General features: G+C 43.3%; 2 protein-coding genes across 3 annotated transcripts; both read right to left on the reverse strand.

Moving 5' to 3' along the window:
• Positions 1 to 241: 241 nt before the first annotated feature.
• LOC109899569 (cytokine-inducible SH2-containing protein) lies at positions 242 to 7,864 on the reverse strand. The gene is made up of 3 exons (XM_020494958.2): positions 7,319 to 7,864; positions 4,771 to 4,940; positions 242 to 1,097 (listed from the first exon to the last, which is right to left on the reverse strand). The coding sequence occupies exons 2-3, from the start codon at positions 4,910 to 4,912 to the stop codon at positions 628 to 630; spliced, it is 612 nt and encodes a 203-aa protein (XP_020350547.1). The 5' UTR covers positions 4,913 to 4,940; positions 7,319 to 7,864; the 3' UTR covers positions 242 to 627.
• A 9,079-nt stretch (positions 7,865 to 16,943) lies between these two features.
• On the reverse strand, positions 16,944 to 25,129 carry LOC109892786 (WD repeat-containing protein 82). 2 transcript variants are annotated; one of them, XM_020485575.2, is made up of 9 exons: positions 24,568 to 25,129; positions 24,169 to 24,269; positions 23,721 to 23,787; positions 23,535 to 23,634; positions 23,291 to 23,407; positions 18,434 to 18,589; positions 18,052 to 18,121; positions 17,646 to 17,788; positions 16,944 to 17,524 (listed from the first exon to the last, which is right to left on the reverse strand). In XM_020485575.2, exons 1-9 carry the CDS (start codon positions 24,645 to 24,647, stop codon positions 17,495 to 17,497), a joined length of 864 nt encoding a protein of 287 aa, XP_020341164.1. In that variant the 5' UTR covers positions 24,648 to 25,129; the 3' UTR covers positions 16,944 to 17,494. The 2 variants fall into 2 exon arrangements, with proteins under 2 accessions (XP_020341164.1, XP_020341155.1); XM_020485566.2 differs by having other exon boundaries at positions 24,735 to 25,063.
• Positions 25,130 to 25,896: the final 767 nt, after the last annotated feature.

Below are 25,896 nucleotides of genomic sequence, written 5' to 3' on the forward strand. Positions count from 1 at the left end.
CAGCAATGAGCTCAATGCTAATCATTTTGCCATGTAAGTGTTTTATGAAACCTGTTGTGTTTCATTTTCATCAGCATCCTTCCATCTGCGAAAGTTAATAGGGCGTACCACAGCAAGGTGTTGGTTTTATTATTACACTATCTATAATTCCTGGTAGAGTAATTACTCCCCTTTTCAGTTTACTGCTACCTTCTATACCTCTGTTAGTGATGGTTTAGAATAGATTATGGGTTAGACAAGATGAACAAGAGACATCTTTTATTACAATTTTTACTATAAAATATATTTATTTGCATTAATTGACAAATAATCCATATAATGTAATTCTTATAAAATCCTTGACAAAATATTAACGTAAACAGTATAAATGTTTATAGAAATGTCATTTTAGGAGTCTGATTCATGTGTGTCTGTATGAGAAGCCCAAGGGCCAGTGAGATGTGTATAGTTCTACTCTTCCCAGACAACACTGCACTTTGCTTCCCATGGTGCCACTGTCCGGCTGAGCTGAGGCCATTTCTGACCCTATAAGCAAAAGGTAATAACCTCTGGCCCTCAATGGGAGGACGCTAGAGCTGCTGTGTACCCTTCCTTGGGCAGGGATGGTTGCCAGATGACCATCATACGTCATACCTGGAAGGGGTAGTCCTGAAGGTAGCGCACTAGTGGGCATGGCAGGGGCAGCTGGTACGGACAGTCAGTGTGGTGGTTGATGGTGAGGCGGGTAAGGTGCTGGAGGGAGGGGAAGGCCTGGGGTAGGGGACGCAGCAGCTTTAGCAGTACTGCATTGCCCTTCACTGCGGGCTGGGGCGACCTGGGTTTGGCTTTAGGTTGAGAAGGGTCCTCCATGTAATGCTGTACAAGGCTGCAGACATCAGGGAAGGACAGCAAGTGAGGGGGGCCTGGAGAGCTGGAGTCCAGCCGGAACCGACCCCCGATGTACTCAATGCGTACATTGGTGGGGCCAAAGGCCGTCTTCACTGACAGGGTCAGCATGTAGAGGGGGTGGCTGCTATCGCGTACCAGGAAGGTTCCCGCTGACATCTTCAGGAGAGCGTCTCGAGCCTCACTGGCTGAAATAGACCCCCAGTACCAACCTGGAGCCAGAAACAGACCCATATGTTACTACACATGACTACTGTGTTGTAAATCATCTTACAGCATCTACACAGACTTTAACACTGACACACACACACACACACAGTAATGTCATACTTTCCAGGTCCATACCCAAACAGTTCGAACTACTAATTTAAAAAAATTAATCTCTCCAGAAATAAGTCTCTCACTGTTGCCGCCTGCTACCGACCCCCCTCAGCTCCCAGCTGTGCCCTGGACACCATTTGTGAATTGATCGCCCCCCCCCCATCTAGCTTCAGAGTTTGTTCTGTTAGGTGACCTAAACTGGGATATGCTTAACACCCCGGCAGTCCTACAATCTAAGCTAGATGCCCTCAATCTCACACAAATCATCAAGGAACCCACCAGGTACAACCCTAAATCTGTAAACAAGGGCACCCTCATAGACGTTATCCTGACCAACTGGCCCTCCAAATACACCTCCGCTGTCTTCAATCATGATCTCAGCGATCACTGCCTCATTGCCTGTATCCGCTACGGGTCCGCAGTCAAACGACCACCCCTAATCACTGTCTAAAGCTCCCTAAAACACTTCTGCGAGCAGGCCTTTCTAATCAACCTGTCCCGGGTATCCTGGAAGGATATTGACCTCATCCCGTCAGTTGAGGATGCCTGGTCATTCTTTAAAAGTAACTTCCTCACCATCTTAGATAAGCATGCTCCGTTCAAAATTTTTTAGAACTAAGAACAAATATAGCCCCTGGTTCACTCCAGACCTGACTGCGCTCGACCAGCATAAAAACATTATGTGGCGGACTGCAATAGCATCGAAAAGTCCCCGCGATACACAACTGTTCAGGGAAGTCAGGAACCAATACACGCAGTCAGGTAATAACCTCTGGCCCTCAATGGGAGGACGCTAGAGCTGCTGTGTGCCCTTCCTTGGGCAAGGATGGTTGCCAGATGACCATCATACGTCATACCTGGAAGGGGTAGTCCTGAAGGTAGCGCACTAGAGGGCATGGCAGGGGGTACTTTTTCAAGCAGAAATTTGCATCCTGTAGCTCTAACTCCAAAAAGTTCTGGGACACTGTAAAGTCCATGGCGAACAAGAGCACCTCCTCCCAGCTGCCTACTGCACTGAGGCTAGGTAACACGGTCACCACCGATAAATCCATGATAATCGAAAACTTCAACAAGCATTTCTTAACGGCTGGCCATGCCTTCCTCCTGGCTACTCCAACCTCGGCCAACAGCTCCACCCCCCCCGCAGCTACTCGCCAAAGCCTCCCCAGCTTCTCCTTTACCCAAATCCAGGTAGCAGATGTTCTGAAAGAGCTGCAAAACCTGGACCCATACAAATCAGCTGGGCTTGACAATCTGGACCCTCTATTTCTGAAACTATCCGCCGCCATTGTCGCAACCACTATTCCCAGCCTGTTCAACCTCTCTTTCATATCGTCTGAGATCCCCAAGGACTGGAAAGCTGCCGCGGTCATCCCCCTATTCAAAGGGGGAGACACCCTGGACCCAAACTCTTACAGACCTATATCCATCCTGCCCTGCCTATCTAAGGTCTTCAAAAGCCAATTCAACAAACAGATCACTGACCATCTCGAATCACACCGTACCTTCTCTTCTGTGCAATCTGGTTTCCGAGCTGGTCACGGGTGCACCTCAGCCACGCTAAAGGTACTAAATGATATCATAACCGCCATCGATAAAAGACAGTACTGTGCAGCCGTCTTCATCGACCTGGCCAAGGCTTTCAACTCTGTCAATCACCATATTCTTATCGGCAGACTCAGTAGCCTCGGTTTTTCTAATGACTGCCTTGCCTGGTTCTCCAACTACTTTTAGACAGAGTTCAGTGTGTCAAATCGGAGGGCATGTTGTCCGGTCCTCTGGCAGTCTCTATGGGGGTGCCACAGGGTTCAATTCTCGGGCCGACTCTTTTCTCTGTATATATCAATGATGTTGCTCTTACTGTGGGCGATTCCCTGATCCAACTCTACGCAGACAACACCATTCTGTATACTTCTGGCCCTTCCTTGGACACTGTGCTATCTAACCTCCAAACGAGCTTCAATGCCATACAACACTCCTTCCGTGGCCTCCAACTGTTCTTAAACGCTAGTAAAACCAAATGCATGCTTTTCAACTGTTCGCTGCCTGCACCCGCCCGCCCGACTAGCATCACCACCCTGGATGGTTCCGACCTAGAATATGTGGACATCTATAAGTACCTAGGTGTCTGGCTAGACTGTAAACTCTCCTTCCAGACTCATATCAAACATCTCCAATCCAAAATCAAATCTAGAATCGGCTTTCTATTTCACAACAAAGCCTCCTTCACTCACGCCGCCAAACTTACCCTCGTAAAACTGACTATGCTACCGATCCTCGACTTCGGCGATGTCATCTACAAAATGGCTTCCAATACTCTACTCAGCAAACTGGATGCAGTTTATCACAGTGCCATCCGCTTTGTTACTAAAGCACCTTATACCACCCACCACTGCGACCTGTATGCTCTAGTCGGCTGGCCCTCGCTACATATTCGTCGCCAGACCCACTGGCTTCAGGTCATCTACAAGTCTATCCTAGGTAAAGCTCCGCCTTATCTCAGTTCACTGGTCACGATGGCAACACCCACCCGTAGCACGCACTCCAGCATGTGTATCTCACTGATCATCCCTAAAGCCAACAACTAATTTGGCCGCCTTTCCTTCCAGTTCTCTGCTGCCTGTGACTGGAACGAATTGCAAAAATCGTTGAAGTTGGAGACTTTTATCTCCCTCACCAACTTCAAACATCTGCTATCTGAGCAGCTAACCGATCGCTGTAGCTGTACATAGTCCATCGGTAAATAACCCACCCAATTTACCTACCTCATCCCCATACGGTTTTTATTTATTTACTTTTCTGCTCTTTTGCACACCAGTATCTCTACCTGTACATGACCATCTGATCATTTATCACTCCAGTGTTAATCTGCTAAATTATAATTATTCGCCTACCTCCTCATGCCTTTTTCACACAATGTATATAGACTCTCTTTTTTCTTCTTCTACTGTGTTATTGACTTGTTTATTGTTTACTCCATGTGTAACTCTGTGTTGCTGTCTGTTCACACTGCTATGCTTTATCTTGGCCAGGTCGCAGTTGTAAATGAGAACGTGTTCTCAACTAGCCTACCTGGTTAAATAAAGGTGAAATATATATATATATATTTTAAACACACATACACACAATGGGGGTGGGGGGCATGGATTAAAATCGGTGTGTTAAGAGACTGAAAAAGCCATCACTAGCACATAGAGGCTGCTGCCTATATACATAGACTTGAAATCACTGGCCACTTTAAGAAACGGAACACTACTCACTTTAATAATGTTTACATATCTTGCATTACTCATCTCATATGAATATACTGTATTCTATACTATTCTACTGTATCTTAGTCTATGCCGCTCTGACATTGCTCATCCATATATGTATATATTCTTAATTACATTATTCTACATAGATTTGTGTATTGGGAATATGTTGTAACATTTTTAGATATTACTTGTTAGATATTACTGCACTGTCGGAGCTAGAAATACAAGCATTTTGCTACACCCGCAATAACATCTGCTAAACACGTGTATGTGACCAATAAAATGTGATTTGATTTAGCAGGCGTACCTGAGTTCTGCAGGTAGTGGAAGGTGTTGGTTATGCAGCAGAGGTCCTCTGTAGAGTCGTAGAGAGGGGCCGCTGGATTCTGACATGACCCTCCTCTCTCACCATGATCCTGCTGCATGCTGCTCATCGTCCTGACAATCATATCCGAAGGTGGCCCTGGCAACAGAGCCCTGAGGTGAGGAAAGGATTGTCCATTTAGTGCATAGATAGGATAGGCTATAACACAATAGTTACTATGGAGACAGAAACATGTCATAGGCATGGCAAAATGGTTGTGAATTCCACCCCACAATGTTGGCAAATAAGATAAGTGGTGGGAGGGGGAGAGATTGCTCATGTAGCTTGCTTTGTGTTTGATGTTTCTGGAAATAAAAAGCATGAGCTGGCGGACACCCAGAGAAAATCATGACTGATGAAAATCAGTGAATATCAGACTACAAAAACAGTATTTCAAGACTTGGCAATATATATATATATATATATATATATATATATATTATATATATATATATGAACCACAGGATATTGGTGGCACGTTAATTGGGGAGGACGGGCTCATGGTAATGTCTTGAGTGGAATCAGTGGAATTGTATCAAATACATCAAACATATGGTTTCTATGTGTTTGATTCCCTGCCATTCGCTCCGTTCCAGCCATTATTATGAGCCGTCCTCCCTCAGCAGCCTCCACTGATATGAACCCATAGGAGGCACTTTGTTAAACGGTCAGACAGGGTGCACGAAGGCACTGATGCTGCCATTACATAAAATGTGGCAAATGTTATGTATGTAAATGTGTCAGGAATCTGTAGCCTAATGAAGATTCTTTCCTACTTTTAGTATCAACCATCATAGCCGGGGGAAGTACGGGTGCTGAGGGTGCTGCAACACCCCATGATATATCGAAATAAAAATATTAGTGGACAAAATTAGTACACTAGGCCTTTAGTTCTCCTGTGTGAGTGGAGAAAAATACTCGTCAGCAGAGCAGAGAAAAATACTTGTCAGCTATCCCCTCCCCTGGAGGTCTGGCCCCCCAGATAGCACATGGACACCTCATATGAAAGATATGTTTAGAATGACAGGAAATTAGCTTTAACACTAAACCATTTTCTCTCAGCCTCATGGCAAAATGCATAGAATAGCAGGAAATTAGCTCAGAGATTCTTGAAAGTTGGGACAATCCTTGTCTGGCAGGGAAAACTTATTTCTATTGTTGAGAACAAAATATTTTGTTGCATTATTTGAGCTTAAAATGTACATTTATGGGGAATATTAGGGGAATATTTATGGGGAATTTTCCAAATACTTTCCATATTATTTATGTTGCCTCTATGCCTGGAAATGCTCTACTCTGGAGCAAAGAATCACATTTTCAAACTATCCAAAAAGTGTTTCGAATTGTAAAAACTGCCTATAATGGATATTAATAATTGAAAAACGATCTTATGTAGTTTTTTTCAATGGTCCTCTGTGACTTTAAAGAATATTTCTCCCAAAACTGTGATTCCTAAAAGATGTCCAGAGATTTGGTAAACTTTGTCAGATTTGTCTAAAATCCTAAATCATGAATGAGCAGGGTCAGCCATACCATAAGGACCCCTTAGGTATGTCCTCATTACATGTCGTGCAATACATTTCCATCAGATTTTTGTTGAAAGAGCTGATAGAAAGGTTTTAATTGGGGATTTTCAAATGAATCCTTTTCCATATTTTACAAATGTTTGTAGTGAACTTTTACATTTACATATGCAAAAATATGTCATCAACTCCATCAGTGACTTGTTACTCTGTTACTGATGGAGTCAATATTTCTTTATATATATTCTGAAATAAATATTTGTATCACTTTTCTGAAACATATGCTTAAAGAATTGAAGTATTTGCTATGCTAAACCTGTGGGGTAATGTTTGCTTTATGCATTTTGTTTAATGTTCTAAATCTAGAAAAACAAACATGCCAAAATACTAAAAAAATTGACCCTGGAGCATTAAATAGTGTTATAAAACAAAACAAAACATGTTTGGAGATTTGTATTACATATTTTAATTCATCTAATGTTAGAATTAAACAATCAAAAAATTACATTGTCCCGTCTTTCAAGAATCCCTGAGCTCTAAAACTGCAATATTTTCTCTCAGCCTCATGGCAAAATGTGTTTACTAGCATGAGATATATAAGGCTATGTAGGTCACAAGGTCAAATCCGAATTCTTGACCTGCATCGCTTCCATTCTGGATAAATGGCCCATTAACATTCAAAGTTTCAGCTAAAAATACAGCCATAATGTGCCGACATTTTTCGATTAAAGGCCTAATTTCATCTTCGAATATAAAATCATATATATCATAAACCCATTTAATAATTATCCTGGCTTTGTTACACTCCGTCTGATACAACGAATACGATCTCTGCTAATAATGAATTTTGATGTCAAAACTGAAGCTACATTTTCTCAGCACAAGTCAGTGTGAAATTAAAATGAGCATATAGGAAGAAAGCATTATTACCTAGCCTAATAATTGTTCCAACAATACATTTGACCTACCTTTGAACACACAATCATCATGGAATTCAATCCAGTTGAAAAAATGTGATAGGCTATATAATTATTTAACAGATCCAGTGATTCTTAATTTGTAGGAACAGTCGCTGAGTTCATGCTGTCATGGCGCCAATAATCCGATAAAAAAATGTTTCTCATTATCTCAGACTATTCTGATATTTTGCCAAAAATAAAAAATCTTAACTTCTTTTGGTGATAAGGAAATATGTCAGTGTCAACCTTGGCAGAGATAGATAGGCTAGGTCCAACGCAGTGATCCACTCGCCAGACTGTTCTATGTTTTATTCTACAGAAAGACGGTGAGAAAACGCCTCTCCTGTAAATTCAGTTTTGCGGGTTGACGGAAGTTCTAGGAATCTAATTCTAAGAATAGCTTTGTATTTCAGCAGCGGCGGTGGCAGGGGCCAATTTTGCCCATTCGGTTTCTCGGAACTGCGCTTATGACCTGCGCTGCGTTTCGATTGGCTCCATACGTGCTCCGTTTACTTCTCTGCCGCGCGACAGGGCTATGGAAGCGGCCCAGCTGGCTTCACAAGTAATGCGCAGCTGATGACTTCCAAGTAGAGGACTTTCCAGAAAAGCTGACTCAAATTGACTGGGCCGCCCCTTTATAATGCTCCGCCCCCCTAATGTTCTATAGCAGGGATCATCAACTCTGTGCCAGCAAAGCCACTACACGACACTAAACAATACATTAAATTCACTATAATGGTGACAAACGGTGTCCACAAACTGTTAGGGCCTACATAAAGCTGTCCCAACAGCAGAGCTTTCTTTTCAGCACCATGGAATGAATCCTTACCACTGCTACACCTGGCTATCAGGAAGCCTTGTCTGGCAGCAAAACAGTTAATTCAGCCTCATTTACTGCCTTTAAAAAAACACCTGATATGGTTAAACAAATGTGGTTTCCACTGACAACTGAGATGTACAAACTATGGCATAAGAGGATGACGAGCGGATGAGGCAATCTGTAATTTCAATTAAGACATTAATGAGCGAGCTAGGATGGAGGTAGTCAATAACACTATTTGTTCAGCACCTTTGAAATGTACAGTGACAGCATTCAGAACATGGGCCGTTCTTACAGTATTCACTCTGTAGTCAGAACCAAAGGATAAATAAAGGGGGCATACAGTGCATTCAAAATGTATTCAGACCTATAGACTTTTTCCATATTTTCTTACGTTACAGCCTTATTCTAAAATGGATTAAATAGTTTTTCCCCCTCATCAATCTACACACAATACCCCATAATGATAAAGAAAAAACTGGTTTTTATACATTTTTGCAAATGCATTAAAAAAGAACAACTGAAAAATCACATTTACATAAGTATTCAGAGCCTTTACTCAGTACTTTGTTGAAGCACCTTTGGCAGCGATCAAGCTCTGTCAGGTTGGATGGGCAGCATCACTGCACAGCTATTTTCAGGTCTCTCTAGAGATGTTCGATCGGGCTCCGGCTGGGCCACTCAAGGACATTCAGGGACTTGTCCCGAAGCCACTCCAGAGTTGTCTTGGCTATGTGGTTAGGGTTGTTGTCCTGTTGGAAGGTGAACCTTTGCCCCAGTCTGAGGTCTTGAGCGCACTGTAGCAGGTTTTCATCAAGGACCTCTCTTTACTTTGCACCGTTCATCTTTCCCTCTATCCTGACTTGTCTGCCCGTGCCTGCCACTGAAAAACATCTCCACAGCATGATACTGCCACCACCATGCTTCACTGTAGGTATGGTGGCAGGTTTCCTTCAGACGTGACACTTGGCATTCAGGCCAAAGACTTCAATCTTGGTTTCATCAGACCAGAGAATCTTGTTTCTCATGTCTTTATGTGCCTTTTGGCAAACTCCAAGCGGGCTGTGCTATACCTTTTACTGAGGAGTGGCTTCCTTCTGGCCAATCTACCATAAAAGCCTGATTGGTGGAGTGCTGCAGAGATGGTTGTCGTGCTGAAAGTTTCTCCTATCTCCACATAGGAACTTTGGACCTCTGTCAGAGTTATCATCGGGTTCTTTGTCACCTCCCTTCTCCCCCGATTTCTCAGTTTGACCGTGTGGCCAGCTCTAGGAAGAGTCTTGGTGGTTCCAAACTTCTTCCATTTAAGAATGATGGAGGCCACTGTGTTCTTGGGGACCTTCAATGCTGCAGAAATGTTTTGGTACCCTTCCTCGGATCTTTGCCTTGACACAATCCTGTCTCGGGAACTCTATGGACCTCATGGCTTGGTTTTTGCTCTGACATGCACAGTCAAATGTTGGAACTTATATAAACAGGTGTGTGCCTTTCCAAATCATGTCCAATCAATTTAATTTACCACAGGCATACTCCAATTAAGTTGTAGAAACATCTGAAGGATGATCAATAGAAACAGGATGCCCCTGAGCTCAATTTCAAAGGGTCTCATAGCAAAGGGTCTGAGTACTTATGTAAATAACATATTTATGTTTTAATTTTTAATACATTTGCAAACATAAAAAAAACAGTTTTGACTTTGTCATTATGGGGTATTGTGTGTAGATTGAAGAGGATTTTTATTTATTTAATCCATTTTGGAACAAGGCTGTAATGTAACAAAATGTGGATAAAATCAATGGGTCTGAATACTTTCTGAATGGAATGTACATATATATATTTTTTTATTTTGAATTTTTTATTTTACCCCTTTTCTCCCCAATTTCGTGGTATCCAATTGTTTTAGTAGCTACTATCTTGTCTCATTGCTACAACTCCCGTACGGGCTCGGGAGAGACGAAGGTTGAAAGTCATGCGTCCTCCGATACACAGCCCAACAAAGCCGCACTGCTTCTTAACACAGCGCGCATTCAACTCGGAAGCCAGCCGCACCAATGTGTAGGAGGAAACACCGTGCACCTGGCAACCTTGGTTAGCGAGCACTGCGCCCGGCCCGCCACAGGAGTCGCTGGTGCGCGATGAGACAAGGACATCCCTACTGGCCAAGCCCTCCCTAACCCGGACGACGCTAGGCCAATTGTGCGTCGCCCCACGGACCTCCCGGTCGTGGCCAGTTACGACAGAGCCTGGACGCGAACCCAGAGTCTCTGATGGCACAGCTGGTACATATATATTTTTGAGCTAAACAGGTGGGGCTGAATGACAGGTCTTGACTGCATCAACTAGATTTCAGGCAGATTTTTTTCTTGAGCAATCGCCAGTGGGCCGGGAACTTAATTACAAATAATTTGTAGACTGCAAACTGACCCCAAGAAGCCCAAACATATACACTGCTCAAAAAAATAAAGGGAACACTAAAATAACACATCCTAGATCTGAATGAATTAAATATTCTTATTAAACACTTTTTTCTTTACATAGTTGAATGTGCTAACAACAAAATCACACAAAAATGATCAATGGAAATCAAATTTATCAACCCATGGAGGTCTGGATTTGGAGTGACACTCAAAATTAAAGTGGAAAACCATACTACAGGCTGATCCAACTTTGATGTAATGTCCTTAAAACAAGTCAAAATGAGGCTCAGTAGTGTGTGTGGCCTCCACGTGCCTGTATGACCTCCCTACAATGACTAGGCATGCTCCTGATGAGGTGGCGGATGGTCTCCTGAGGGATCTCCTCCCAGACCCGGTCTAAAGCATCCACCAACTCCTGGACAGTCTGTGGTGCAACATGGCGTTGGTGGATGGAGCGAGACATAATGTCCCAGATGTGCTCAATTGGATTCAGGTCTGGGGAACGGGCGGGCCAGTCCATAGCATCAATGCCTTCCTCTTGCAGGAACTGTTGACACACTCCAGCCACATGAGGTCTAGCATTGTCTTGCATTAGGAGGAACCCAGGGCCAACCGCACCAGCATATGGTCTCACAAGGGGTCTGAGGATCTCATCTTGGTACCTAATGGCAGTCAGGCTACCTCTGGCGAGCACATGGAGGGCTGTGCGGCCCCCCAAAGAAATGCCACCCCACCCCACACCATGACTGACCCACCGCCAAACCGGTCATGCTGGAGGATGTTGCAGGCAGCAGAACGTTCTCCACGGCGTCTCCAGACTCTGTCACATCTGTCACGTGCTCAGTGTGAACCTGCTTTCATCTGTGAAGAGTACAGGGTGCCAGTGGCGAATTTGCCAATCTTGGTGTTCTCTGGCAAATGCCAAACGTCCTGCACGGTGTTGGGCTGTAAGCACAACCCCCACCTGTGGACGTCGAGCCCTCATACCACCCTCATGGAGTCTGTTTCTGACTGTTTGAGCAGACACATGCACATTTGTGGCCTGTTGGAGGTCATTTTGCAGGGCTCTGGCAGTGCTCCTCCTTGTACAAAGGCGGAGGTAGCGGTCCTGCTGCTGGGTTGTTGCCCTCCTACGGCCTCCTTCACATCTCCTGATGTACTGGCCTGTCCCCTGGTAGCGCCTCCATGCTCTGGTCACTACGCTGACAGACACAGCAAACCTTCTTGCCACAGCTCGCATTGATGTGCCATCCTGGATGAGCTGCACTACCTGAGCCACTTGTGTGGGTTGTAGACTCCGTCTCATGCTACCACTAGAGTGAAAGCACCGCCAGCATTCAAAAGTGACCAAAACATCAGCCAGGAAGCATAGGAACTGAGAAGTGGTCTGTGGTTACCACCTGCAGAACCACTCCTTTATTGGGGGTGTCTTGCTAATTGCCTATAATTTCCACCTGTTGTCTATTCCATTTGCACAACAGCATGTGAAATTTATTGTCAGTCAGTGTTGCTTCCTAAGTGGACAGTTTGATTTCACAGAAGTGTGATTGACTTGGAGTTACATTGTGTTGTTTAAGTGTTCCCTTTATTTTTTTGAGCAGTGTATATTATATTTGACTAAAACATAATCATTTCAAACCTTTCTGACATTTCTATACAACCACGAACAGTACACTGAGTGCACAAAACATTAGGGACACTTGCTCTTTCCATGACATAGATTTCACCTGGATTCACCTGGTTAGTCTATGATCGCGTATTGATGTCACTTGTTAAATCCACTTCAATCAGTGTAGATGAAGGGGAGGAGACAGGTTAAAGAAGGGTTCTTAAGCCTTGAGACAATTGAGACATGGATTGTTTATGTGTGCCATTGAGAGAATGAGTGTGCAAGAGAAAAGTTTTAACTACGGGCCTTTGATCAGGGTATGGTAGTAGGTGCCAGGCGCACCATTTTGAGTGTGTCAAGAACTGCAACGCTGCTTGGTTTTTCACGCTCAACAGTTTCCCCGTGTGTATCAAGAATGATCCACCAACCAAAGTAGGACATCCAGCCAACTTAACACAACTGTGGGAAGCATTGGAGTCAACACGGGAGTCTGTGGAACGCCTGACACGCTTTGAAGGTGTTCCTAATGTTTTGTACACTCAGTGTATACTGTATCTCTCTATGTATGGGAATACTTTGGAACAAATTAAAATCACTTGGAGCTGACTTGCTGGTGTTCTTATAGTCTTTTATGTCCAGAAAATTTTAGGGGACAAATAAAGTCCCCCATGGGCCAAATTCGTTCTGCGAAAGCAGGTTCACACTGGCCGCCAGTTGGGAAACCCTGTTGCTTCTTTAACTTTGTGAATACTGTTTGTTAGCATATAAGAGGTTTAAATGTGTTTAGAAACAAATACGTCTCCAATTTAGCTTTTTTAAGATATAGACCACTATCTTTTTTTTTTTACAAGACAAACAAGCTGAGATATGCAAGCCTATCGGGTAGACTAAGCTACTTGAGTTCTTTTCCAGGTAGAGGCCTTTCAAACAAATATTTCTCTGACATCATTTAACCTCATTCAGATGATCACTGTGGCATGTACAAACACACATGCCGCACGCACTGTTGTGTGTCCCACTTAATCATCGATTGTTGGATCCCTTACTACTAAACATTTTAGTAAAAACAGAAGACAAATTAAATACACACTAAATATATTTTATTGTAAGACAATGTAAACATAATGAGCATTCTAAAATACTACAACCTGTTTTTTATCAAACCTTCATCTGACTGGCCTTTTGGGGATAGGCAATAAGAAGGTGTGTCTATTTTAGAATGGGGGACAGGTCACAGGTGGTGAAACAATGGAGTGAGTGGTAAAAGGGAACATACACAAGTTATGTTGCATGACATAAAAAAAAAATAGGTCTTGGAGACATTGTTTATCTTCAAACAAGCACTATCCATAGCCGCAGGAAGGTAAGGTGCTGAGCCTAATGAATCCAATTTAGCGCACAAGGCGTTTATCACTCCTGTATTAGCAGAGCAAAATACTCATCAGCAAAGCGGGGAGGAATTTCAGCACCGCCCCACCCCAAAACATCTTCTCGCCGCCATGGCACTATCAGGTTCACAAGGGAAGAAAAAGTTGAGTAAAAAGAGGCTTGGTTATACATGGAGGTTTGTGTGTGTTTCTGTTCCTGTCACTCTCTAGCACTATTCTCCGTTCTCTCCAGAACCCTTGAGGTGCTTGTTGCCCCACACTGGAATACACACACACACAAACACACGCACGGAAGGAGAGAGAAAGCACGAAAAATGGAAGGAGAAAGAGAGAACACTGTTGAAAAACAAGATTAGTATACATGCACACTCACTTTTAACTGGGATATTATAATGTAAAATAAAGATGGGTAAGATGGAGAGCGTGTAACATTTTTGGCGATTTCTAGACACTATTCTCTTTCCACCTCATCCAGTGGCCGGTTCTTAGGCTGGAGTACAACATCCGCTCTTTAATGCTACAGCTGTACCCTGTCATGGAGTAGATGAACACTGAGAGAGACAGAAGGATGACGAGAGATCCTACAACCTTTCAGTTTTGTGATATTTGGTGTGTGTGATGCATGACATCGATCCTCCTGTTGCCGGTGTTTGAAGATGAGGAAGTGATATCTGGGAGTGTTCGCAGGGATCCTGTAGGGGAGCTCACGGGTCTCTGTGGGTTTAGTGTGGACCAGCTAGATCTCCTCTTTCTCTGTGTCCACACACAATCACAATACTGATCAGGCTGTGTGAGTCAGTTGAGGCTCCTCAGAGTGAATTTCAGAAAGTAAAAATGGTGAAACATTTGATCCTTTTTATATACAACTATACTAAATATATTCACGTCACAAAATAAGTGATTAAAACATGCTGTTTCGGAATTAAATATCATCTTGTCCATCCAATCAAACGATCAGAGAATAAGAGCACATCCCCTCAGCTGCCCACTGCACTGAGGCTAGGAAACATTGTCACCACCGATAAATCCATGATAATCGAGAATTTCAATAAGCATTTTTCTATGGCTGACCATCCTTGCCACCCCAATCCCGGCCAACAGCTCCACCCCCCCCCCCCCCCGCAGCTACTTGCCCAAGCCTTCCCAGCTTCTCCTTCACCCAAATCCAGATAGCAGATGTTCTGAAAGAGCTGCAAAATCTGGACCCGTACAAATCAGCCGGGCTAGACAATCTGGACCCTGAAAAGTTGCATATCACTGGGGGTATTTGATGCTAGTGCAGTACGCCACAGGATGGACAAGAGCAGTCAGGTCTGGAGTGAACCAAGGGCTATATCTGTTCCTGGTTCTACATTTTTTGAACGGGGCATGCTTATTTAAGATGGCGAGGAAGGCACTTTTAAAGAATAACCAGGCATCCTCTACTGACGGGATGAGGCCAATATCCTTCCAGGATACCCAGGCCAAGTCAATCAGAAAGGCCTTCTCACTGAAATGCTTTAGGGAGCATGTGAAAGTGATGAGGGGTGGTCATTTGACCGCAGACCCATTACGGATGCAGGCAATGAGGCAGTAAGCGCAAACTTGGAACGTTGTGTGAACACTGAGACTGTACAGTTTTAACAGTGGCCAAGTGGCCTAATGTGGCTATTTGATCATAATGTAGGCCTACTGGGGAGGCCTACCATCAAAAACAATAGAGAAACTGCATCCCATAACATATTAACATGGAAATAGCTGTTCTGTCATTCAGCCTAAAGTAGCAGCCAACGTGTGGTGTACAATGTAGGCCTACATTCCATGAGACTTTTGAAAAAAGAAAAACATGCAGGAATAAACATTAACCTGTTTATTCACTTGTCCTTCAGACAAGGAGGTGACTGAAAATGGTGTTGTGTTGTTTGATGCAAGAAACCACTTTACAAAATAAAATGCATTATTATTCCCACACGATTATTACAGAGAATAAGACAAATTATGCTACCCTCTGCCTCTTGGCTACTTAGCTTATTCAAATCTGTCTCAAAATACAACACTGCCCCTTTAAGACATAAAAAATGTATTTACCTAACTAGCTTTTCAAAGATGTCTAGAAATGTATGCGTTTTGTGCTCTTGTAGGAAGCAATCCCTCCCTCCTCTATAACTGGGCTAATAAGTCACTAACTACCAAAGGATATGAACAAAATGTGCACACGTGGCTAAATGCAGCTCTTGCTTTGATCTCAAAACAAGCATATCTACTCATGACCACAGCTCTAAACACAGTCCAGTTCAAAGTAAAGGGCACAGATCCATATATGGCAATGGTCTATTTGCATATAGGCCTAATGCAGCTCTGATTGGTTATGTCGCACCGGTCTGTGTAGAGAATGGGTTGAGTCTTGAATGTCAATGCAATAGAATCCCACTCCGATGCCTTCTGCCTATAAACAAAATCTCTTGCATAGTTCATTTTTTTCGGGATGTTGCATTGAAAGTGTCTAATATTGCGTTGATTCGATCACAATTCCCCCAGTAAAGGGAATTTGATTGTGTTAACTAACAGGGAAAACTCTAGAAAGTTGAGTGAAATTCAATCTCGTGCTTCTATCAATGGGCTGATCCAGTATTTCTTCTGCACGCCAGTCCCCGGGAGCTGCGAGGAAGTCCTGGGGCTACTGTGCGCCTGCACGCAGTTTAGAGGGAACATTGGGGAGCAAGCCTCTCTTCAAAAGTCTTCAGTACCAAATTATAGATGAGAGGGAGGGACAAACCTTTGCTCGTCCGCTGGGAGTGTCGCTTAGCCTTCTATGCTCATCCTGTGGGCATATCTCGCTCTCGTACCTCCCCCTTCTCTCTCACACACATCCACACATTGCAAACATACTTGCACACATACAGACACACACACATACACCTGAAACAGTTGGCATGCATACCCACACAGACGCACGCAAAGACACAAAATACACACATGTGAAAAGACAGAGAAGAACCATAGCTTACCCATACAACCTTGTCCTGGATGGCATATTACAGAGGCAACCCCATATGGCTGACTACATGTATAACACATCATACAAAAGGTATAACAAATATTTTACAGTACTGGCCTACATCATATATGGGTAATACATAATATACTGGTGGATATTTAGCACACACACTCCTCTTTGCTTTACCTCTGATTTTTATTCGCTGCAGCTCCGCTACTGTGAGAGGTGCAGGGGTGGAGCAGCAGGACACATGACACAGGTACCCCTGGAAACACAGGTCTTCCTGTGGACACAGGAAACAGGAGTACACAGCCCAAGGTTCTATACATTATTCAACAGAGCCCCCCCTATTCTACCACAGGTACACTGTACAGTATGTGCACGCACACATATCGTTTTCACCAAGGAAAACACCAGTTTAAGTACATTAGACGTAAAACACTTTAATACTTTCTGAATAAACAGTACAAAATAAAAACAAATATTGAATTCCCAATAAAACGTGTCTCCGCAGTTAAAATGCATACTTGATTGGAGTTGTCACTGTCTTAAAAAGTTAAAAGGTCATAATTGTCAGCTAATTAATACATTGTAGCACCTTGCTCAGAATCACAGTTGAAAAAAACGAAATATATAAAAACAAGTGTTTGTCAGTAGTACACCACAGGTATTCTCTACTCATAAAACTTTTCAACAAGCACCTATCACAGTGGACAATAACTACTGTCTCCCACAGCTCTAGTGATTCCCTCATGTAACCTTCCCCATTTGGCAAATAAATCAGTTTACAGAGTGACAGTTCTCCTCGTGGTTAATCGTCAGTGGAATCCCTTTCACCAATGCCTTAATGTGCCTACAATTTCATATGGAGCCGTTAGAGTAGTGTTCGGTCTCTGTATACTCAGCAACATGAAAAGAGAAAGGCATCCTGGGCAATGTTGAGGACAGTTTGTCTCTGTGGTCCCACACCTTTATCAGTCTCCTACACAGGGAAGCCAGAACGCCTGCAAAGAGAGAAAGAGAGAGGGTGTGGTAGATTATGGCAGGGTAAAATTAGAGACAATGAATGCGTATCTAAGCATGGTTGTGTGGGTGTGTTTAGGCTGATGAAAGTGTGTATCTCACCATATTGGAGCAGGCGCTGGCAAACGTCATGTATTTAGGGTTAAACTGCAGTGTGTTGATTGGTCCTGAATGCTTCCCGTCCAGAACAGCTATTTTCATCCCACTCTCTGTACTCCACACATGGACCCTCCCATCCTCTGAACCTGGGGCATAAAGGACAACATGAGGGTTAGGTGGTTATGGATTGGGGGAGAACATTTTGACAAACATATGGACTGATAGGCAGAGTAATAATATCAGTTCATAGAGTCAAATGGGTAATTGGTGACTCTGGAATTGGCTTGAGTGCTTCAGACTTGAAATTGTGTTGAGTTGTTCTGACAGACTTTGGTGGATCAGGGAGGGCTGGGTAAGACAGCCTAGTTTGCTAAGTCCTAATGTTGGGAATTGGAGGTGTCGGGCTTACCAATCATGACAAAGTCTGAGTCTGGGGTGAAGCAGGCCTCCAATGAAATGCCTTTACTGTTGTTGTAGCCCTACAGAACACATAGGGGAGACACGTTTGATTCAGCCAGTCCGAAAACAACTATGTATTTACTAGACACAGCTATGTGCACCACAGGATACTGCTGAGCGGAGAACGGCTAATAATGATGGCGGGAACACATGGAAACCAGGTGTTTGATGTATTTGATACCATTCCACTAATTCCGCTCCAGACATTACCACGAGCCCGTTCTCCCCAATTAAGGTGCTAACAACCTCCTGTGACGTGCATACTCGTAGATGTGTGTGTGAAGAATATGCACTTCCGGTCTATCAGTGCAGTGTGGTAAGGGTTCTCTCACTGAGAAAGTGTGCAGCACGGATCCATTGAAGGCATCTAGGATCCGAATAGCACCCCCGTTGGTAGAGATGAGAATCTGCTTCCCGTCCCTGCTGAACTTCAGTCCAGTCCACTCACAGACACGGCTAAACAGAGTCTCAAAGGAGGCGAATGGGCCCTGAACACAAGTAAACAACAAATTGACATGACCACAGCAACTCACAACTGAGGGCGATCATCATACACATTTTGCAACGGTAAAACCACACACACACTACCAGTCAAAAGTTTGGACATTCCTACTCATTCCAGGGTTTTAATTTATTTTACTATTTTCTACATCAAAACTATGAAATAACACATATGGAATCGTGTAATAACCAAAACCACCATGCTCTCGATGGTGCAGCTGAAGAACATTTTAAGGATCTGAGGATCCATGCGAAATCTTTTCAGTCTCCTAAGGGGGAATAGGTTTTGTCGTGCCCTCTTCACGACTGTCTTGGTGTGCTTGGACCATGTTAGTTTGTTGGTGATGTGGACACCAAGGAACTTGAAGCTCTCAACCTGCTCCACTGCAGCCCCATTGATGAGAATGGGGGCGTGCTCGGTCCTCCTTTTCCTGTAGTCCACAATCATCTCCTTTGTCTTGATCACGTTGAGGGAGAGGTTGTTATTCTGGCACCACCTGGCCAGGTCTCTGACCTCCTCCCTATAGGCTGTCTCGTCGTTGTCGGTGATCAGGCCTACCACTGTTGTGTCGTCTGCAAACTTAATGATGGTGTTGGAGTCGTGCCTGGCCATGCAGTCGTGGATGAACAGGGAGTACAGGAGGGGACTGAGCACGCACCCCCGAGGGTGAGGATCAGCGTGGCAGATGTGCTGTTACCTACCCTTACCACCTGGGGGTGGCCTGTCAGGAAGTCCAGGATCCAGTTGCAGAGGGAGGTGTTTAGTCCCAGGGTCCTTGATAGGTGAGGATTGTCTGTTAATTGAATGATTAGAATATTCCGCCCTGAAACATATAATTGTATGGAATTGATTAGAATGTATGAAATCATAATCAATAAATGTGTAGTCCATCAGAATTAGGGTAAAACAATATGCCTTTATGGTATTTTAAACACAGACTGTCTGAGCTTGGTGCCAACCTGACTAGAGATTTGGGAGAGAACGGAGAGTACGTCTCAAGGACAAAGTCACTATCTCTGTCGGCTGGGAAGTGAGACAGACAGTGTTTGTGTATGTTTGTGTGTATGTGTGTGCGTATGTGTGGGCGTGAGAAGTCAGTATAAAATGAATTGATTTGTATTCTTGACTTCAGAACGTTCCGTGAATAAACCTTTGACTATTTAGTTGGGCCTCCGTCTGTTTCATTCGACCAGGATCTTACAAATTCTGGTTTGCAGACTGAGAGTAATATAATTAAATTGGGTGATGTACCTGGAGAACACAATTCTCCTATCAGTCCTTAGCTTAGTGATGAGCTTTGAGGGCACTATGGTGTTGAACGCTGAGCTGTAGTCAATGAATAGCATTCTCACATAGGTGTTCCTTTTGTCCAGCTGTGAAAGGGCAGTGTGGAGTGCAATAGATCTGTTGGGGTGGTATGCAAATTGGAGTGCGTCTAGAGTTTCTGGGATAATGGTGTTGATGTGAGCCATGACCAGCCTTTCAAAGCACTTCATGTCTACAGACGTGAGTGCTACTGGTCGGTAGTCATTTGGGAAGGTTACCTTAGTGTTCTTGGGCACAGTGACTATGGTGGTCTGCTTGAAACATGTTGGTATTACAGACTCAGACAGGGAGAGGTTGAAAAATGTCAGTAAAGACACTTGCTAGTTGGTCAGCGCATGCTCGGAGTACACGTCCTGGTAATTCTTCTGGCCCTGCGGCCTTGTGAATGTTGAGCTGTTTGAAGGGCTTACATTGACTACAGAGCATGTGATCACACAGTTGTCCGGAACAGCTGATGCTCTCATGCATGTTTCAGTGTTACTTGCCTCGAAGCGAGTATAGAAGTAATTTAGCTTGTCTTCTAGGCTCGTATCACTGGGCAGCTTGCGGCTGTGCTTCCCTTTGTAGCATGTAATAGTTTGCAAGCCCTGCCACATAAGACGAGCGTTGGAGCCGATGTAGTAAGAATCGATCTTAGTCCTGTATTGACGCTTTGCCTGTTTGATGGTTGATCGGAGGGCATAGCGGGATTTCTTATAAGCATCCGGGTTAGAGTCCCGCTCCTTGAAATCGGAAGCTATACCCTTTAGCTCACTGAGGATGTTGCCTATAATCCATAGCTTCTGGTTGGGGTATGTACGTACAGTCACTGTGGGGACGATGTCATCGATGCACTTATTGATGAAGCCAGTGACTGATGTAGTGTACTCCTCAATGCCATCTGAAGAATCCCAGAAAATATTCCAGTCTGTGCTAGCAAAACAGTCCTGTAGTTTTGCATCTGCTTCATGTGACCACTTTTTTATTGACCGAGTCACTTGGGCTTCCTGCTTAAGTTTTTGCTTGTAAGTAGGAATCAGGAGGATAGAATTATGGTCAAATTTGCCAAATGGAGGGCTGGGGAGGGCTTTGTACATGTCTCTGTGTGCGGAGTAAAGGTGGTCTAGAGTTTTTTCCCCTCTGATTGCACATTTAACATGCTGGTAGAAATGAGGTCAAACGGATTTTAGTTACCCTGCATTAAAGTCCCAGGCCACTAGGAGCGCCACCTCTGGATGAGTGGTTTACTGTTTTCTTATGGTCATATACAGCTCAGTGCAGTCTTTGTGCCAGCATCGGTTTGTGGTGGTAAATAGACAGCTATGAAGAATATAGATTAAAACTCTTGGTAGATAGTGTGGTCTACAGCTTATCATGATCTACTCTAGCCCAGGCGAGCAAAACATTGAGACTTCCTTAGATATCGTGCACCAGCTGTTGTTTACGAATACACATAGAACGCCACCCCTTGTCTTACCAGAGGCTGCTGTTCTATCCTGCCGATAGTGTATAACCCGCCAGCTGTATGTTATTCATGTCGTTGTTCAGCCACGACTCTGTGATACATAAGATATTACAGTTTTTAATGTCCTGTTGGTAGGATATACGTGCTTGTAGTTCGTCCACTTTATTATCCAAAGATTGTACATTGGCCAATAGCACCGATGGTAAAGGCAGATTAGCCACTCGTCGCTGGATCCTCACAAGGCACCCCGATCTCCTTCTGCGATATCGCCGTCTCTTTCTCCTGCGAATGATGCGGATGAGGACCTTGTCGGGTGTCTAGAGTAAATTCCTCTCATCCGACTCATTAAAGAAAGATTATTTGTCCAGTTCAAGGTGAGTAATTGCTGTTCTGATGTCCAGAAGCTCTTTTCGGTCATAAGAGACAGTAGCAGCAACATTATGTACAAAATAAGTTACAAACAACGCGAAAAAAATATAAATAATTGCACGGTTGGTTAAGAGCCCATAAAACGGCAGCCATCCACTCCGGCATCCATCTCATCTTTGCACACTCTCGGCATTCTCTCAACAGGTGTGCCTTGTTAAAAGTTAATTTGTAGAATTTCTTTCCTTCTTAATGTGTTTGAGCCAATCAGTTGTTTTGTGCAAGGTAGAGGTGGAATACAGAAGATATCCCTATTTGGTTAAAGACAAGGTCCGTATTATGGCAAGAACAGCTCAAATAAGCAAAAGAAACGACAGTCCATCATTACTTTAAGACATGAAGGTCAGTGAATTCGGAAAATTTCAAGAACTTTGAAAGTTTCTTCAAGTGCAGTCGCAAAAACGATCAAGCGCTATGATGAAACTGCCTCTCATGAGGACTGCCACAGGAAAGGAAGACCCAGAGTTACCACTGCTGCAGAGGATAAGTTCATTCGAGTTACCAGCCTCAGAAATTGCAGCCCAAATAAATGCTTCACAGAGTTCAAGTAACAGACACATCTCAATATCAACTGTTCTGAGAAGACTGCATGAATCAGGCATTCATGGTTGAAATGCTGCAAAGAAACCACTACTAAAGGACACCAATAAGAAGAGACTTGCTTAGGCCAAGAAACACGAGCAATAGACATTAGACCGGTGGAAATCTGTCCTTTGGTCCGATGAGTCCTAATTTCACATTTTTGGTTCCAACCACCGTGTCTTTGTGAGACGCAGAGTAGGTGTACGGATGATCTCCGCATGTGTGGTTCCCACCATGAAGCATGGAGGAGGAGGTGTGATGGTGCTTTGCTGGTGACACTGTCAGTGATTTATTTAGAATTCAAGGTACACTTAACCAGCATGGCTACCACAGTATTCTGCAGCGATAAGCCATACCATCTGGTTTGTGCTTAGTGGGACTATCATATGTTTTGCAACTGGACAATGACCCAAAACACACCTCCAGCCTATGTGAGGGCTATTTGACCAAGAAGGAGAGTGATGGAGTGCTGCATCAGATGACCTGGCCTCCACAATCACCCAACCTCAACCCAATTGAGATGGTTTGGGATGAGTTGGACTGCAGAGTGAAGGAAAAGCAGCCAACAAGTGCTCTGCATATGTGGGTACTTCTTCAAGACTGTTGGAAAAGCATTCCAGGTGAAGCTGATTGAGAGAATGCCAAGAGTGTGCAAAGCTGTCATCAAGGCAAAGGGTGGCTACTTTGAAGAATCTAAAATCAAAAATATATTTGGATTTGTTCAATAGTTTTTCAGTTACTACATGATTCCATATGTGTTATTTCATAGTTTTGATGTCTTCACTATTATTCTACACTGTAGAACATGAATGAGTAGGTGTCCAAACGTTTCACTGGCACTGTACATACATAATAAACAAATAGTACATTACAAACACTAATACATTTCACACACATTTTCAATGTTACCTTGTCAAAGGAGCGGAGGTCGTACAGTTTAATCGCCTCAGAATCGACCCCAGCAGCGAATATCAGGCCCTCGGGGTCATAGGAGCAAACAGGCTTCCCCAAAGGATTAGTAAGACCCTAAGACAAAGAAACACACATTTCAAGGCCTGTTACATGATATAAAATACATTGATATGTCTTTTCCCAAGATCATCTAAAGAGCACAGTGAAAGAATTGTGGCTTCTAAAGGCTGCTCTTATTCACCTGACAGTTTGGAGAGCGCAGGTCCCAGAGTCGTATGGTCATATCCAAGGAACCAGAGATAAATGTGTCATCCACCGGTGACATGGAGAGAGCAACAACCCTGACAACATCCACACAGTGTGTAATCAATGTTAGTGCCCAAACAACCATTAACTGTATATGAATCCCTCAAAAGTGTTGTCTCACCTATCAGTGTGCCCAGGGAAGTAGCGGATGTACTTGTTGTCAGTGAGAGACAGGTATCGGATGGTATCTGGATGAGTCACAGAGAAGACATGAGTGAGGTCATACTTTTGTAAAACTGACACAGACAAGTGTTTGATTTAATTTAATGGAAGCAGCCCATCATGTCTTTGCGCCCCACTTTTTAAAATACAGGGAAAACACTGCACACGCTAACATACCATGTTGGCTTGACCGCTTTGTTTATTAGGCTGTGTTTACACAGGCAGGCCAATTCTAATATTGTTTTCACTCGTTGGTATTCTGTCCAATCCGATCAGCCCTGAAAATGATCTGCTGTAAAAAATATCTTATGTGATTGGTCGAAAGACCAACTGGTGGAAAAAATATCATAATTGGGCTGGCTGTGTAAACGCAGCATTAGAGCTGTTCAACTTCCAGAAATTCCTACCATCTAGTTTGTTGGAGCTGTAGACCACTGTGTTGGCATCCCCATGTGTATACCGGATAAGGTCTACTCCGTACTTCTTACTGTACAGTGTCCGTATTGGTCTGAAGTGAGGTGAGGGCAGAAGGGGACATGATGACACAAGACAATTTGACAACACGTTACATTAAAACTTCGTTTGATTCTCTCTCATTCACAGTAACTTATGTCAGTTATATATGTTGTGGTTATGTAATGCAATGTGTTTCCGTTTGTTTTCTTCTAATAAAATAATCTTCATTCTATGCCAACTATTTGTATTTAAACTGTACAGTATTATTAACCATGCCTTGATGGGTGTATAATTTTCCAGCCTTGGATTATAATTGTAATACAACATGAATTATTATTATTTTCGGACACCTTTTTTTGCCCACTTGAACAATCGACCTCCATGTGGGACTTGAGCTCGGGGAAGTTCCCAAACAACAGGCCCCACACATAGAAAATGTGTCTTCTAGCCAGTTTTGTGCACGTATAGGTTACGGTATGCAAACTGCAGCCGATGAAACAAGATTAATTGTGCTCACTTTCCCTCCTGACAGTCATATAAAACAATGGAGTCGTCGTCGCTACTAGATATTGCACTCTCGCCGTTCGAGCTGTAGTCCACACAGTTGACTTTCTGCGAATTCTCCCGGAATGTCCTAGCAACCCTAAAACTTCGCAACACGCTGTCCGTAATCTTCATCTCGGCAGCCGCAGAATTTGGATATCAATCAATCAATGTTATTTTTATTTTCTTTTTAATCAATCTTTAGGCGAGGACAGAATGGTGGACTGACATCTCAGCAAGATGTATTGACAAATCGGAATTTGCAGGCTGGCCCATTGAATGTCGGGCCATGTGTGGTGTGTCGTGAACAATATTAGCTTGTGCGTCAATAGTGGAATCGGCGGGTTGACTTCAAAATAAAAGTCCCCCATTACATCTGCTGCATACTCAAAAATAATTGAATCATGCCACACTTGAACTAGAATATTAAACCAAATTGGAATGTTATTTAAATTCAACAAACATGAATAATGAGTTAATTTCCCACATTTAAAGTCCTCCAACAAGCGCTACAATGCTAATGTTTGTGTAAACTCTTCACAGTTGTGTTCTGTGGGTGCCAAGACTCATAGGTATGGCGCCAATATTGATGAAAACTCAGTACATAAATGTATAAATATGCCCCAATGCAATTCTGATGTCTGATACATCCACAGTGCAATTTCAACTGATTTGTTCTTTTTTTTCAAATGAACAAATTATTGTATTTTGTTGAATATATATACTGTATATATAACATGCCATTGCCAACCTTGTTAAGCATGATCTAGTCTGTGTCATGATTCCACTATTTGTATCAGTTTACATGTTGCAATGAGGGACTTTTAATTTTAAAGCAAACCACCGATTCCACTATTTTTGTTCACGATAATGTGGTTCATGACACACGTGTGCCCACTGACTGAATATAACGTTCCCAAAACGATTAGCCTCAACTCCAAAATAACTAGGCATTATGAAAGTATTTGCGTATCCTATTCGCACATTGCATAGCTCAAACTGGATATCCATTCAGCTGCAGAATTTTTAACGTTGTAGATTCATTCATGTCTTTGTGCGAATCTGAAAAAAGGGAAGTCAATATACAGAATTTCCGGTGTGAAGAAATCAACCACCACTTTGGCGCCATCCAGTGT

Source organism: Oncorhynchus kisutch, linkage group LG1, assembly GCF_002021735.2.
Source record: "Oncorhynchus kisutch isolate 150728-3 linkage group LG1, Okis_V2, whole genome shotgun sequence".
In the NCBI taxonomy this organism is placed as follows: Eukaryota; Metazoa; Chordata; class Actinopteri; order Salmoniformes; family Salmonidae; genus Oncorhynchus; species Oncorhynchus kisutch.

What these genes read in the sequence shown, in the direction of transcription:
- LOC109899569 (XM_020494958.2), bottom strand. Translation starts at nt 4,912, where the DNA reads ATGATTGTCAGGACGATGAGCAGCATGCAGCAGGATCATGGTGAGAGA. An exon ending in CCACTACCTGCAGAACTCAG is followed by an intron (nt 1,098 to 4,770) that starts GTACGCCTGCTA and finishes TTCTGGCTCCAG; the next exon opens with GTTGGTACTGGGGGTCTATT.
- LOC109892786 (XM_020485566.2), bottom strand. Translation starts at nt 24,895, where the DNA reads ATGAAGATTACGGACAGCGTGTTGCGAAGTTTTAGGGTTGCTAGGACA. An exon ending in CAGCTCCAACAAACTAGATG is followed by an intron (nt 23,788 to 24,168) that starts GTAGGAATTTCT and finishes TGACTCATCCAG; the next exon opens with ATACCATCCGATACCTGTCT. An exon ending in CCGTGCTGCACACTTTCTCA is followed by an intron (nt 18,122 to 18,433) that starts GTGAGAGAACCC and finishes TGTGTTCTGTAG; the next exon opens with GGCTACAACAACAGTAAAGG.